Source organism: Chanodichthys erythropterus, chromosome 17 (genome assembly GCF_024489055.1).
Source record: "Chanodichthys erythropterus isolate Z2021 chromosome 17, ASM2448905v1, whole genome shotgun sequence".
NCBI classification, from domain to species: Eukaryota; Metazoa; Chordata; class Actinopteri; order Cypriniformes; family Xenocyprididae; genus Chanodichthys; species Chanodichthys erythropterus.
The window spans coordinates 36,007,067-36,023,888 of record NC_090237.1 but is presented as its reverse complement, the minus strand read 5'-3'; the positions used below and the strand labels follow the sequence as shown (position 1 = coordinate 36,023,888).

The window sequence follows — 16,822 nt, the reverse complement described above, 5'->3', positions numbered from 1 at the left end:
CCGGGTCGGGCTGCCCAGACTGCGAGGATCTCCCAGTGCAGGTACTGAGGGCTCGGAGAAGCATCGCCCTTGGTGAATGTCCTAGGCAACGTCCCACTGCCGCTGACGAGCCGCTGGTGGGACAGCCGCATAGGGGCGATGATGCGGGAATGAGGTGTGACTCACCACCCCGCCTCCTGTGTACTTCACCGAGGAGAGTCTTCGACCCGCCCCCAGCGCGTCGGAGATGGCTTAGTTCGGCGCGGCGAGGGATGACGTTCCCGACGAGGCCATGTCCCTAACGGCGTCCGAGAAGGACTGGGCAGACAACCTCCTGGAGGAGCGCTCTGAGCCGGAGGGGCAGGTGGCGTTTCAAGACGAGCTTGTTAGGGTTCTTACTAGGGCCGTGAATGATCTCGGTCTTGAATGGGATTCCCCCGACGAGCCAGCGAAGAGCAAACTGGATTTGTGGTTCCTTCACTTGGGCCGCCGAGCCGCCGCTCCAAGGAAGCGAGCCCCTTTCTTTCCAGACCTGCACAAGGAGGTCGCTAGGACCTGGGCCGCGCCCCACTCGGCTCGCGCCCACGCCAGCGGCTCGGAAATATTCACAAAACTTGATGGCACTGAAGCCCGTGGTTATACGCGCATTCCGCCAGTCGAGGAATCTATCGCGGCGCACCTCTGCCCCTCGTCAGCTTCCCTGAAGGCAGGCGCTATGTTGCCGTCAAGACCCTGCCGTGTGACCGCGCATATCGCTGATAAGGCGAAAAAGATATGCCGCCTCAGGTGAAGCAGTTTCAGCACTTCACACGAAGGCGGTACTTCAGGTTTTCCAGGCTCAGCTCCTGAAATCCCTGGACGAGGGGGAAGCGGACCCCGAAGCGTTCAAAGATCTGCGCGCTGCGACTGATTTTGCCCTGAAGGCAACGAAGAAAACGGCCCAGGCGATCGGACGAAGCATGGGCTTTATGGTTGTGCTCCACCGTCATTTGTGGCTGACTCTTACAGAGTTAAAAGATGCAGATAGGAAGGCGCTGCTCAACGCTCCTTTATCTCCCTCCGGCCTTTTTGGGGACGCCGTGGAAGCGATTGCATAGCGCTTCTCTGAAGCACAGAAGCGGTCCAGGGCAATTTCCTTCCGCGCCGGGCGCCCGCGCCGCCTCCAGCGCGCAGTAGATCTTCAGCTTCAAACAGGCCGCCGAAGCGAGCTCCCTCTGCTCCCGCCCCTTCTGCGCCAGACCCGGAGCCTGCTGCACGCACCAAAACACCCTGGCAGAGACCGCCGAAGTCGCGTCACGCTTTAAGAAAGGCGGCCTCCCCGGGACTGCTCCTAGTCCTTCGGAACAAAAGCCTCGTTCCTGACGGGAGAGTGCAGAGGAGGAGGACGCTGAGCGAAGGACCCGCTGCGAAGCGTCCGAGGTGTTCTCGAGAAGTCCCCTTGGCGGTTGCAGGAGACTACGAGAATGTTTCACCCCAACCCCGAATGGTGGAAACTTCATGTTTGGGTAGTGCAAGGGAGCCGGTAGATCCGAGCGTTCTGTCTTGCCGTGTTATGGACCCGATTACGGAGGCGCGAGCCCCTTCTACAAGGCGCCTGTACGCTTCTAAATGGGCAGTATTTGTGAAATGGTGCGAACTGAATGGTCTCGAACCGAGAAGCTGTCCCGTCTCAGGCATTCTAGATTTCTTGCAGCAGCGATTGGACGGCGGCAGTATGCCTTCCACTCTTAAAGTCTATGTGGCAGCTATTTCAGTTTTTCATGTCCTTATCGATGGGCGCCCGGTAGGCAGACACGACCTAGTGGTAAAATTTTTGAAGGGTGCAAGGCGACGAAGACCCTCTCGCCTCCCCACGGTGCCGTCATGGGATTTAGCTCTTGTGCTCGAAGCGTTGAATAGGCCGCCTTTTGAGCCGCTCATGTCAGTCGGCTTGAAGGAGCTCTCACTTAAAACCGCGCTGCTACTCGCCCTCGCTTCAGTGAAATGCGTGGGGGATTTGCAAGCGCTTTCTATTAACGCTGATTGCTTGCAGTTTGGGCCAGATGATTGTAACGTCACACTCAGGCCGAGGTTGGGTTACGTGCCTAAATCACTGTCAACGCCGTTCAGAGCACAAGTGATAACTCTTTCGGCTTTCACCCAGGAGTCAGTGGATAACGCCCCTCATCAGGAGTTATGCCCAGTGCGAGCTTTGCGAATTTACATTGACCGCACGGCTCAGTTCAGACTCTCTGAGGAGCTGTTTGTGTGTTTCGGCGGCAGTACCAAAGGACGTCCCGTCTCTAAGCAGCGGCTATCGCATTGGGTGGTTGATGCGATCACTTTGGCCTATTCTAGCCAAGGAATGGAATGCCCTATTGGCATCAGAGCGCATTCAACGAGGGCGATTGCATCCTCGTGGGCATGGACTAAAGGTGTCACCATCAAAGACATTTGTATGGCGGCGGGCTGGTCGTCGCAGAATACCTTCGCCAGGTTTACAATTTGGACGTGTGTTCTCTAGCTTTACAAGTCCTGGCGTTGAATTAAACTCATATTCTACCTGCAGTTCCCGCCCACTAGCTGAGGCTGGTGGTTTCAACTAGGTCGTATAAGTGAATCTGGGGGCGGAGCCAGCGCCACACCCAGTCTGTGGCGCTCTCCCCTTCATGTTGGCAGAGCGAGCTGTATGATGCGCGTTGTTGCTGCGTACGTTATGCCACCATAAGCGACCTGGAATATGGGACACAGTGCCAGCAGTTCGTTTATGTCCTCGCAATGAGCACGGCTCACTGAATTCTCTCATGTTACACCGACGCCAGCAACAGCTGCTCGTTAAGTGTATGTTCTTTTTGCTGTGCCCGGCCTGGCCGCCCACATGCTTCATTACCCCGTATGTAGCCTGTATATTATTCTTGAATGCATACAATGTTAGATGAGTAACCACGTTATAAGCATTTCGTAGGTGTGTACTCGTTGAGGATTGTTTTATTACTGTTCATAGTAGCTCCGCAGTGGCTGAGCTTCCCTCCTTCGCTGTTCCCACGGCGTTGTTCTATACAGTCCCCAAAGCATCAGCTTCTGACGCCATGTCGAGAGAACGTTCTCGAAAGGGAACGTCTCCGGTTACTAGGGTAACCTTGGTTTCCTGAGAGACGGGAACGAGACATGGCATAGACTGCCGTGTTCACCGCTCCGGTCTGCTGTACTATCCTTCAGTCGGAAGATTCTGAGCTTATGCCGCCAGGACGGCGCATTATATAGTGGCGGGTACCGCCCACCCTTTCGCCGTCTTGGCTGGCATTGGCCAGTGAGAGTTGCAACTTCACTGGCATTGTGCAATAGGATTTCAGGAGAATTAGGAGAAAAGGGAGTCCCCAAAGCGTCAGCTTCTGACGCCATGTCTCGTTCCCGTCTCTCAGGGAACCGAGGTTACCATAGTAACCGGAGACGTTCTTCAATATGTAATGTATGTTTGAATAAATCCATCATTTTTCTTTTTATGACAGCCGCCATTTACATGTTTATATTTCAAAAAATTAATTGGAGTAGAAATAATGACGTAATTATGAAGTTAGTATTATAACTAATATTATTTTAAAACTTCCTTGTGTGTAATTTAAGTGTTTGTCTACAAATCAGTTAATTTTAACCTCCAATATAATAGTAATAACTCCCTGTAGGCCTATATTTAACGGCTTTAGTTTTTGCCTTTAGAAAATTTGCCGTGTACTGTACCTGAATGGAATTGCAAGCTTGTGAATCAAAATCAAATCATGAAATTGGTCAATAACTTGCCCTGCTGCACATACTATATACTGCTGAAATAAAAGCAGTACTGTAGTATGCTATTCTGAACATCACCATACACAGAAAAATGACTTTTTTAAATAATGCTTTCATAACGGGTTAGTTGTACATGGGGAAGGTTTTTTGGGGAATGTAGAGGCCTTCTAAATCAGTTCAAGATATAGTGTAAAACCATAGGTGACAGAAGGACACATACACCACATAACTTGTACATAAACCTGCATTTTAATCTGTTTTCACAGAAAGCCCCACATGTGAAATTACTACTCGCACTATATTTGATTATTTTGCAATGCTTATCTCTGTGAAACCACTGTTTGTTAAAAAAAAGTCCTCAAAAATTCTTTTTTTTCCCCCAACACTCATTTTGTTTCCTTTGTCTTTAGTGTGTGTGTGTGTGTGTGTGTGTGTGTGTGTGTGTGTGTGTGTGTGTGTGTGTGCTTTTGTTTATATTACATTGTGGGGACCAAATGTCCCCATGATGTAATATAAACCTGAGTTCACCTACATCGTGGGGACCAGCCAGCGGTCCCCACAATGTAAATGGGTTTATAAATCATATAGAATGAGTTTTTGTGAAAAAGTAAAAGTTTGCACAGTTTCCTGTGAGGGTTAGGTTTAGGGGTAGGGGCAGGGTAGGGGGATAGAATGTACAGTTTGTTCAGTGTAAAATGCATTGAAGTCTATGGAAAGTCCCCACAATTCACAAAAACAAACATGTGTGTGTGTGTGTGTGTGTGTGTGTGTGTGTTATTATTATGCATGGGTAAACTCCTAATTACTACTTATTAATAGTTAATAAGGTAGGTATTGCATGTTAGAGCACTTTTAACTGAAAGCAACTTGTACCGACATGTCTTAAAATATATCAGTGCCATTGTTTTGTCTCAAGATGCACACAGTGATGATTTTGTATTGGGCATGTTTATAAAAACTACTTAAATATGCTAATTAAACTAAGGACTAATCCTGGCTTAGTCTAAGCTCTGCCTGTGAAACCGGGCCTAAGACTTACTGATCTGCTCATGTAGTCAGTGATTCTGAAATGCCTTTTGTGATTTATAAATCTTTCTATATGCACAGTTTTTGACATTGAGAGTAACAGAATTTGTGGTAGAGGTGCTATTTAGGTGGTGTGATTTATTCAGTGCTATTTTTTACCATTACCTCCATTGCAATCAGAACACATAACACCAGTCTCAACAGTGTTACACATCATCCATTAGCCTCCCACACACTCTCTCACACACATACAGTCGTACACTATGCAGCTCCCACACACTTGTGTACAGTCGTTGCGATGAGAGCGCTTCAATTTCATCCTCTTGCTCGATTATGAGCGCCATTAAACCCGCCAAGTGAGACACTGCTCTCTCTCTCTCTCTCTCTCTCTCTCTATCATTCATCCTTCCCCAAGTGTCAATTTATTCCTCCCACTGATCTTTTTTTTCTTCCCTCAGCTCCCCCCACCTTTCTCGAGATCTTTTAGTAACAGAATGTTCTCAGTACAGACACAGTTGGACAACATTTCAGACAAGTTGCAGTTTAGTGTTTCCAATTATCAGTGCATTGAATGTTCCAAGCAAGATTTTTGAGGCAAGTGTTGATGAGCACAAATGCACATTGATTACGACCAGAAGGTGTTCTGATACCATATGTTCCCAATGAACACACATACAGTCCAATGTCTGTTGTAGGAGTGCATCATCAGGACATGTTTTTAAGACATCTGTCTTAAATTCCCACATGGAATTTTAAAATTGATTTCAAGGAGTAGTGGAAATTAATAAAACCAAAGGCTATAAATTCCCTTCTAAAACTTCTTGGTGAATATCATTATTTGTAATTGATGGCTAGAAATGGGCATTAATTGGAAAATGCATTTGAAAAGTCTTGGAGGTGAACAGAGGAGGGGTATTCCAAAAATGATCATTTTGAACATTCTAAAATTGACATAAAATGCACACATTGAATCAGTGTCTTGTATCATGTATATCTGCATGGAATATTTTGTCCTCAGGGCTGATGATCAGGCCGAAGTACTTGGAAATTGGATTTAACCGATCCGTTCCCCAGCAATACAACAAGTATGTGCAGCACCTGGAGTCGTTCCTGCAGCGTGAGTCTCAACGCTCTTTTAAGTACCTTACCTCTCTATGTGTTTGACTTGTAAAAGTATAAAGTGATAATAACACTACCTGAACCTAACCAGATAATTCAGAGGATACTCTAACCCACCAGTCAAGACAAGATCCTCTGACAATCAGATTAGTACCAGACTGCCTACAACCCAAACCAGTACCAGACCACTTTACCTAGACCATTTAAGACCCAGACCAATGTAGATCTCCTAACACCTAGACCCAGAGTAAAAGTTGACCTTTTGAGGCCCAGATCCAGACCATGAGCTGATGGTCCAAGAGCCAGGTTGTCCATTGTAATGGTTGACGTAGAGAGACATAACTCTTAAGTTGAAAGAGGGCACAAGATCAAGACTCCAACTCTGTTCAGAAGAAGCAAACATTATCCATATATGGCAGGCAATGGGTGGATAAAATAAGTGCTTGAAACAAATCATATTTGGAGGACATTCTTAATATAATCGGATTTTAGATAAAATACTGACACATCTTTACTAACATGGGTGTTTTTGTAACTCAATTGCTCATCAAGGTCACATTTGGGGCAATCATCCGCTACACTTTAGTCAGGAGGAGGTGGTGTAGTCATATATTTTGCAAAACAATAAGAGGACTTAAAATCCACCATTAGTGGCCTAAATGGTAAAATGTTTTCATCTCAAATAATGGCCCCCTTGTGTATCCTCTGGTTGGATGCTTTGAATGTGATCTCCGTATATCTCCCACTGCTGATGATTGAATGTACTCTAGTTTGCTTGTTTTTTCAGCCACACAAATTGTTCTCAGCTCTATGCTATCACCACCCCACCCGAGAATGTAGAACTTAAAGGGTTAGTTCACCCAAAAATGAAAATGTCATTTATTACTCACCCTCATGTCGTTCTACACCCACAAGACCTTCTTTCATCTTCTGAACACAAATTAAGATATTGTTGATGAAATCCGATGGCTCAGTGAGGTCTCCATTGAGAGCAAAGCCATTCAAACTCTGAAGGTCCATAAAAGTACTAAAAACAAATTTGAAACATTTCATGTGAGTTCAGTGGTTCTATCTTAATGTTATAAAGCAAAACAGATACTTTTTGTGTGCAAAAAAAAGACTTTTCAACCTATATAGACTTTTTATCTATATAGGCCGATTTCAAAACACTGCTTCAGAGCTTTGCGAATCAAATCAGTGAATCAGAGCGTCAAAGTCACGTGACTTCAGCAGTTTAGCCGTTTGATAGGAGATCCGAATCACTGATTCGAAACAAAAGATTCATAAAGCTCAGAAGCAGTGTTTTGAAATCCTCGCTGCCTTATCAGGCAATGACTTTGCAGGCAGCGTTTGTGCACAAAAGTACCTTACGAAACCTTACAATTTGATGAGAACTAAGCGAATATTTAATAGTGATTATAAATTTCTCATTAGAAATTACATTAAAAACGTTGGTCAAAAACTTAACACACACACTTGCCACCAATCGCAACTTTCAGATGCCATCTTTATTTTTTAGCTTAAATGTCACAGAATGGAAAGCACAGGATTGTGGGATATCAAAGGCAGCAAAGGATGGATCTATGTTGCCTTCAAAAATCGATCAGATGAAGGTATCTCAGGAGACATGAAGTAAACGAACATTGGATTCGGATGTGCCTTGATGCCTTCCTAGCTTGGAATGTGTTCTCCGAAGGCAGCATTTTTTTAAGCTTTCAGATGCAGCCAAAGAATTTCTTGACTAGATCACTAATGATCAGATACAGCAGTCATGAGTGACTCATTTAAGGACCCCATACAATCAAAATTGGAGTCTTGTGGCTTTTAGTCCTTGTTTATTTGTTTTAAGGTCATCTATAGGTTAGTTTTAGCAGATACACACATTTAAAGTGTTTCTTCTCTGAGAAAATGGACCAGAAATATAAATTACATCATCTACTGCTCAGTCATATATACATTCTTGTCCAATAAAACACTTGTCCTAATTACACCTACCACTGATTAGCAATAGCAAATCATAGTTTAGTGGTTTGCCTGATGCTGCATCCAATTCACTTGCTTGCTGCTCTGAAAAATGCAAAGATCACCTCTACAAATCGCAACTCTGACTTGTATACTCCTTTTGGAAAGCCAAAACTTTAATTTTAGAGATCCAGCACCCAGTTACGTGGTTAATGATAAACATAACATTAATTTTATTTAATAATAGCCAATAAGTTCCTCCATTACATGATGTTACATGAACCTGTTTCAAATATGCCTAATTCTCTACTACATAGTAGGTGATGAACGGTATGTGAAATAAGTATTTTGTTCGAGTATTCATAATTGTTTGTAGTATTTATAAAACAGTAGGCAGAATTACCCGTATGAACTCCTACTTCCGTAAAGTGCATCTGATGGACACTTTACTATCCCATGAGGCCACAGGAGAGGAGTTGTGAAGTGCAGAGACACTGACACCATAGGTCATATGACGAAGCCATATGACAGATGTAGTATGTCTACATTTCATTACTATATAGAATGCGCTTTTAAAGTCCTCATGTAATCAGTAATTTCATCCCTTAAAAACTCATCTTTGATCACCAAAATGACATATTTTAAAAAAATAAAATTTCCTGTGGGGAAAAAAAACTTCAAGCTTGAATGTAACTCTACACCCTTGCCTCATTTAATATATGTGGATAAATGAATATGCAAATTAGCCCCGCCTTCACTCGCTCACGCCAACTCCGAGATCCATTCGGTCAACTTACTGAGGTAAACGCTGCACAATGGTATCGATCTTTACAACATCGGACACATAACGGTAATTTAATATGATTAGCCTTTTGCTTGGCCAAGTTATCAAACAGCCAATAATGTGTTGGTAATGTTACACAAATCATGTTCCTGTTCGCCATGTCAAGAGTCCGACAGCTGCCTTCTAACAATCAGTATCTTTACAAAGGCTTTGAACAACTCGGAACATCAGTATGGAAAGGCATATACACCAAATATACATAAAAAAAACGCATATAAACAACATTAAAAACTTAATTTCACCACAGGGGGTCTTTAACAGTCATAAAGTTCTTTCCTCATCAAATGTAGTACCTACTGGGTACTAGCAGGCAACTGCAATTTTTTTTTTTCTTATGTCGTTTTCCCTCATGTTGGAGTCGATCTCAAGTAGAAATGTTCCAGTTCTGACCTTGATTTTAAACTAAAACTATTAGCTATTTAAAGAGCAGTACAAACTGTTGATATGTCATGCCTCAACTGAACATATCAAACAGAAGATTTTCAATAGGAAAAATGCCCCATTGCAGGACTTCCAAAATGGCCACACTTGTAGACAAGAAAAACATCTCCCAACCACACAATTGTCACAAACTACTGCTGGTGATTTTCAGCTCAGCACCTTTATCTCACTATCTGTTATCTCTCTCTTTTGTTACTTCAGTTTACAATGACTCCATACAGGACGCAAACAAGCAGTGTGTTGAGGGGGAGTACTTTGAGCAAGATAAAGCTGAGAAGAAGCAGGTGTGCCAGTTCAAGAGAAGTGCGCTACGATCGTGCTCTGGACTGGCTGATAGCACTTTTGGTTATTCAGAGGGCCAGCCATGCATCCTAGTCAAGATGAATCGAGTGAGTCACATATTTTTACGCTCTCCCCAGTGAAAGGCGCCTGCTGTTGAAACTGCAGGCTAGCTGTTAGCATATGTTCTCCAGACAAATTGAGCCATGGTGCTCATGCAAGGACAACTTCCAAATCGGCTGTTTTCTAATTGCATCTCAGAAATTCAACACTTCACCTTTTGAAGGATGAGATCAGGCTTGTTTATACATTTCTGCATTTTACTTGTTCATCAACTGAAATTGTTCTGCTGTTGTAGAATTGGTTGTCTAAGGATGTTTGTTCAGTGTATTTGTTCCTTATCCTTTGCAGGTTATTGGGCTTAGGCCACGAGGAGACCCACATATCAACTGTGCAGCTAAGGTAATTCCCACATCACATGTTGTATACTAGCTTAAGTATGTACGATGTTAGGTGAACCTGATTTCACCAAGTGCAACATGTTCCTGGATCAACATCGTTGTTGATCCTGGAACAACATTCCAATCAACCAATCAGATTTGAGGGACAAGTTCACAGTTTGTCATGTTTAGGCTTACATCCAGGGCTAGGTGCTTCTACATCAGTTATTCACCTATCATTTCCCTTTGATTATAGGGATTAGTTATGGGTAGGGTTAGGTTTAGAGGAAGGTATATAGATGAGGCTTAATTTTTCGGAGAGGAATGTTGTTCCATGATCAACAAAATACGTTGATCCAGGAACATGTCTTACTAGGCAAAATCACGGTGACCATGGTGAGTGTGACATGATGGTGCGAGTCTGAATTAATGTGTGTGTTTCCATCTTGCGTTTTTCACACATCTGTTTGTATCTGGTCTCTCTCCACGCTGCCTATAGGGCCAGCAGTATTAATGGTGGGTAAGATGTTGGGCCCCAGCCCCCCTACCCCATTGTTTCCCCAGGATCTCTGCCCTGGGCCTTTTCCATCTCTTTGCTGCCTCTCTCCTGTACCGCTTTGTCATTGATGCTTTTAACTGCCTTCATTCTAGAAATGATGTATACCTTCAGATCCCCAGCAAATTGAGAATGTAACGCATAGCATCTTGGTAAAAACAACCATAGCAGTGGGTCCTTCCACACTATAGACACCCCTAAGGCCCGTTTGCTCCTGATATTAAAGGATTAGTTCACTTTCAAATAAACTTTGCCTGATAATTTGTGTGTGTGTTAATGAATTCCAATCAGTCGTAAATGGGACGCGTGTGCACGCTCATTCTCAATTACCATAAACCCCGCCCATTAAATCCGACTGACAACTATATATGGGCATCATATTATGACACCAAACGAAGGATTTTGGCCATTTTATAGGAAACAGTTTCCATAACAATTAAGGGGCCATTAGTTTGCCCAGCCCTATTGAAATCAATTAATTATTTGATTAAAGTGCTCCGTTTGCAGATGCTATTTCTGGATCTCACAATAAAAGTAAAAAGAAAAAAACGTATGTAATTACTATATATATATATTTTTTTTTTTTTCAAAATGCTGTGTAATGTACCATATTAAGGTGAATTAAAATTTTGCTTATTAATGAGCAAAACGTTCGGATGTTAAACGCACTATTTACGTGTGGCTGGGAGCAGGTGTGGATTTCTTTCGTACCAACTAACATTTTGAAAATACGAACATTTTAATGAATCTAAAGATTTAAGCCAGAACCACTTTACACACGATTTACACAAAAATTGGTTCTGCTCGTGTTTCATGAATGAGACCCAACGAGCGCATTTACCTCAGCACACAGCATTGTCTTGGATGTTCGGTAAGTTCCCTCTCAGAATTGGCGATACGCCATAAAATCCGACCAATCAGGTTGTAAAGGTATCCCTATGCCTTTAGGCTCAGTATCTTTTGGTTCGGTAATAATCTGAACGCTAATCGGACCAGGATGATATGTGTTTTTTTTTTCTTCTTTGGTCCAGACCAAGCAAAACGAACTACAAGCGTGAACACACCCTTAGACACCCCTGGTCCAAGGTATGGCTATGTAATGAGCAAAAGATCTGCACCACTTCACATCGTATTCTGATCAAATAGAGCCCACTTGTATAAGAAGGAACCCAACTGACGGCATGTAAACAGTTTGTTTTACATCGACAATATCCTGTTTACTTGCTCGGAAGTGCTCGCACCGAACTCGAAAAATCTTCAAAAGATCTGATGCCACGAACCAGGCAAAATCCTGTGATTTAGCTCATCAATACTCATTGTAGCAGCCTGTTACCTTGTAAACATGACGGCTCTTTAGGGTTGTTCAGGTCACATTAATGTTTACGCTACAAGTGCTTGTTTAGCACTTATTATTGGATCACTACATAGTATGTAAACAGGGCCCATTGCTATTGGGAGTCTGCCACACATAAGTGAAATGTGTTCGGGTCAAATTCATGGTTTTCCAATTGATTTTATTGACGGTACAATTTTTTTTCTTGCAAAACATTGCCTTTTGACCTCAGAAACCTCTTACGTATTCTTACGAACATGTCCACAAATATCTAACCGATATCAGGCGCAAGTTATGCAATGTTTGGACCCGTTTCAAACACTTGTTTGCTTCCTTCAAGTGGTTCAGTGCTGCAGATGTGAGACGTTCCTATCAGACCTGTGCTGTTTTTCACTTGTCCCATGAGAACTTCTTCACTGCCCTTATCATTTAGTCATTTTTGCACCTCGTGACTTCTGAGAGCTTTCACCCGTGTGACCCTTGAAGGTATACATGTGTTCTCTGCTCCTTAGGAACTCTGTGTCCTCTGAACTTTAACGCTTTTGCAAATTATGCTGTTGGATCCTGCTGTTTTAATCTTGCCATTTCTTACTAAACAATCTTTGCACTAATAAAGCAGTGTTTCAGTGGGACTTTTCACACATCAAACCGATTCAGATGTCATGAACTCTTCCAGTGATATTACCACGTCTGTTATTCACATAAGCAACAGCGTTTGGCGTTTACACTTCTCGATACCAGCCCAACATCAAAATGACATAAAACTCATTTTGTTTGCCAGAATTTACATTTCAACAGCTATGGTGAAAGTATAGCGAATGCTCAGTAAGTGCTCATTCATAAATTTTAATTGTGTTGAACAGCAGCAAAATGATTTTTTTTTTTGCATAAATCATTAATGAAACGATTCTCGTGCGAATTGTTGCGTGCACTAGCAAAACACATTTGTGTACATTTTACGCAAAACCATGCTTGTGTAAATGATCGCATTAAATCGAACCCGAGCATATCGCTAGTTTGCGTTTGGTTACAAAATTGTAATGCAGTATATTTGCAGTTTGTGTGAAAGCAACTAATGAAACACTGCACTTGTTGAGCTTCTGTACTGATTCTTAATAATTACATTCTTTATTTGGATTTGATTATTAAATGGTGAATCATGGTGTATTGATGCTTTAAAATGACTGACTAAAATACCTTCTTTTATTATTTTTGTGATCTTCTTTTTCATTGGACTACACTGTCCGCAAGCATGCATCACTTTGACTTTTCCCAAGATACACGGCCATTTCAAAAGCTTCCAGCAGGTCATCTCATTGGATTCACTTAGTGAAAGATGAACCAGTTATTGATTGCACATTAGGATTAGAACCTTGTGACTGTTCCTGAATTGTGGAAAAGGTTTGTTGCTTCCTGCTGCTGTTGGATATAGACTGTGATGGACTGCGAGTAGAGTTATGGATTCATGCGCTCATATTCAGTTCATGATGCAGAACCCGGTCTGTGTTGTATGATGGTCAGAATCTTCATTTGTAAAAACCCTTTTCCCCCATTGTTTTTGTAACATGCTTTATTGATATGTCTATGTGCATTTGAGCAGGGGCTTGTTTTTCTTTGTGTCATCAGTTTGAGTGATGTGAGGGCAGTCTGTTGCTACAGGCAACTGCACATGAGTCACATGACACATATTGTCCATAAAGTGCACCAGTGTGATCTTATTCCTTGTCGTCTCTCCTGATACAGAGAGAAACTCCCCTGCAGATGCAGTATTTCCCCACTGAGGGCACACTCGACAAGAGTTACTTCCCCTATTATGGCAAGACTCTGCATGTGAGTACACACTGTCGAGATGCACAATATATTGGTGACCACTGTCAGAATAAATCATGTGAAAAAAATTATGTATGTATTCCACCATTAGATGTTGTTTTAGCAATGGTATAATGAATATATGTAATTATTTCTGTCTAGTTATTAGAATATAACCAGAAAACCAGTTTTAAAAACAGAAAAATTTCTGGAAAAAAAACTGCTTCAATAGTATTTATATTGACCTTCCCCTTACACTTGAGCAATAGCAGGAACCGGCTCTCTTGAAACGAAATGGAATGGAAAAATCGAAATATTTCAAAATCTGAGTTTCTGAGAGTTTCTTACTAAAACTGATTTTTGCTTAAAGAAGCCATTTTGTTCTGAAATTATATATATATATTTTTTTTTTTTTTTTTTTTTAATTAATTAATTAATTTATTTTTTTTGAGACCGAAAAATAAATATGGATGTTTACTGTACTATGTGTGTATGTAATATATATTTTATATTATATGTGTGTGTGTGTGTGTATATATATATATATATATATATATATATATATATATATATATATATATATATATATATATATATATATATATATATATATATATATATAATCTACATATTTAAAAATATTATAAATAAAATATATTATATGAAATATTTAATATTTATATAAAATATAAATATTATTTTCTACATTTTTATATGAATTTTATTATGAATAAAAATGAATTATTTGATGTATAGAAAATATAATATCTTTAATATAAAATAAATATTTAAAATGTATTTTAAAGTATAATGTATATGTATAGAAAATGTGTAATATAATTAAAATTATGATTAAAATATATTTTTTGACTGGTATTGGTCTGATGGCAGCATTAATGAGAGATGTAATTTTGAAGTATTAAACAAGAATTTTAGAATAAGTATATGTATATTATGTATATAAATGTGTATTTTTAAAAAATATATATTATATGAATATGCTATTTTGTACATGTAGAAATATTTATAATTGTAATGCGTTTTTAATATTTACATGGAAAATTCTTTGTATATTTGATATATGTGGAAAATGTATAAGAGTTTCTTACAATTTTTTTGCCGTTTCCTCTTCTCTCCTTTAGGCAAACTACGTCCAGCCCGTTGTAGCCGTGAAGCTGCTGCTGGCTGAGGAAGACTACAATTCTGAGATCGTCATCGAGTGTAAGGTGGAGGGAACGGACCTGCTCAACAACGACGAACGCGACAAGTTCTTGGGCCGCGTCACCTTCCGGGTGAAAGTGTTGAAATAGCCTGGATCATTTACCGGAGACGCACGATGTCAGTTCCTCTCACACAAACCCCGTCCCTTCTCATGTTTATCACGTCCATATCACATGCACCTCGTCCCCCGTGTGGCGTCCTGTGAGTTTAATCAGGGCCGTTACGTATCAAGCACAGTATGAATGCTCCTCTAGGGTCAAGTTTTTTTACAACTCGTCCTCGATTACAGTATAGTTCGATGCATGCAGACCTTCACTGGCCCTGCGCTACGGATGGGTCAGGCTTCGGAAAAGTGTGCATATGCGTGACGGTTAATTAAGGTTTTAGGAATTATTTCTTATTATAATTCATTGATTACCACCCTTTAATCCAAAAACAACCCACCGGAAATGAAATTCAAAGGTAAAAAACAAGACACGTTGATTCTCCTCCTCCGTCTCCCCGTAAGAGAGAACCTAGTGTCGTCGTGTAGTAAGTTTAGGGACCTGTAAATAGATGCATCGACACATGACGTGGATGTGCTCTGCTCCCCCATAGTACTGTTTAGCCTGCCGTGTGTGTGTGCGTGTGATGTGAAGCCTCTATGTACATATTTAATGGATTTTAAACACTCTCTTCTCTGTCATTGCTCTCACTTCGTCTGACTGCTGTAAGAAATCAAGAGTATGAAATTATATAATAGCTGTAATTTAAGATTATTGAGAAATGAAAAAAAATGAGGGGGGGGGGAAAGGGAAAACGCCAAAAAAAAAAACATCTGTATCGAACCCATCCACCATCTGAGGGAAGTGATTTTTTTTAAACCTCTGCAGAAACTGTTCTTTGTGCAGATGCCTTACGATCTGTATGAGTTTAAAAATCTTGAAATAAAAGTGATTTTAAACAAAGGTTTGCTTTGAGTGTGTGCTTTCATAGAGCTGCTGAATACGTATGGAAGTTATTGAAATACTTAAATGTATTACATTTTTCATTGAGTGAAAAATGCAAGAAAAAGTATGTGAACCCCTTGCAGAATTTGTGAAAATGTGAATAATTTGAACAAAATAAAGGAGATCATACCAAATGCATTTTATTTAGTACTGTCCTGAGTAAGACATTTTACATAAATGTTTACTGAGGGACTCAAACTCAACTATTAAAAAAGGTTCAAACATTCACTGATGCTCCAGAAGGAAACACGATGCATTAAGTGAGAAACTTTTGAATTCGAATATCAAGGTAAATTGTACTTAATTTTTCTTCCAGGAAACATGCAAGTCTCTTCTGTTGCTTCCGAAGGGCAGTACTAAATGAAAAACAACGATATTTAAACAAAATAAAAAAAAAATTGTTACATCTTCATCCTGTTCAAAAGTTTTCACCCCTCGGCTCTTAATGCACCGTGTTTCCTTCTGGAGCATCAGTGAATGTTTGATCCCTTTTTAATAGTTGTGTTTGAGTCCCTCAGTATGAAAACACAGATCTCAAAATCCTACAGTCACTGCTGGAAAGGGTTCAAATATGCAAAAATTGCTGGAAAACTGAAGAATCTGGAGGATTTTTCTGAAGAACAGAGCTCAGTTTAACTGCTCAGGACAAACAAGAGACTCATGAACAACCATCACAAAACACAGAAACAGTCGTGGATCATCAGGTAACCACACACAGTATTGAGAATCAATGATTCACAAACTTATGAATGGGGTTATTTTAATAAATTCAGCTATTGTTTTGTCTTGTGAACTAAATGCAAACATCTTTTATGTAAAATATCTTACTCAAGACAGTACTAAACAAAAAATAACATGCATTTTGAATGATCTCTCTTATTTTGTTCAAATTTTTCACATTTTCACAGATTCTGCAAGTGATTCACATACTTTTTCTTGCAACTGTATATAATTGCTATGTGAAAACCTGGCAATAAAAATAGCAATTTTTGACATTTTAGCATTCTTTGATTAAATGGAAAGTAAAACAACTGTTTTTGTAACACATCTTTACTGACA

General features: G+C 40.7%; 1 protein-coding gene across 1 annotated transcript in view; it reads left to right on the top strand.

Annotated features, from left to right (window-relative positions):
• The window catches only part of atp1b3b (ATPase Na+/K+ transporting subunit beta 3b), a 38,151-nt gene extending 22,430 nt beyond the window's left edge, over nt 1-15,721 (top strand). The window contains exons 3-7 of the mRNA XM_067365389.1: nt 5,789-5,887; nt 9,338-9,525; nt 9,827-9,877; nt 13,488-13,574; nt 14,696-15,721. Coding sequence (XP_067221490.1) covers nt 5,789-5,887; nt 9,338-9,525; nt 9,827-9,877; nt 13,488-13,574; nt 14,696-14,863 — 593 coding nt within the window. The 3' untranslated portion in view covers nt 14,864-15,721. The remainder of the gene's footprint in view (nt 1-5,788; nt 5,888-9,337; nt 9,526-9,826; nt 9,878-13,487; nt 13,575-14,695) is intronic.
• Nucleotides 15,722-16,822: the final 1,101 nt, after the last annotated feature.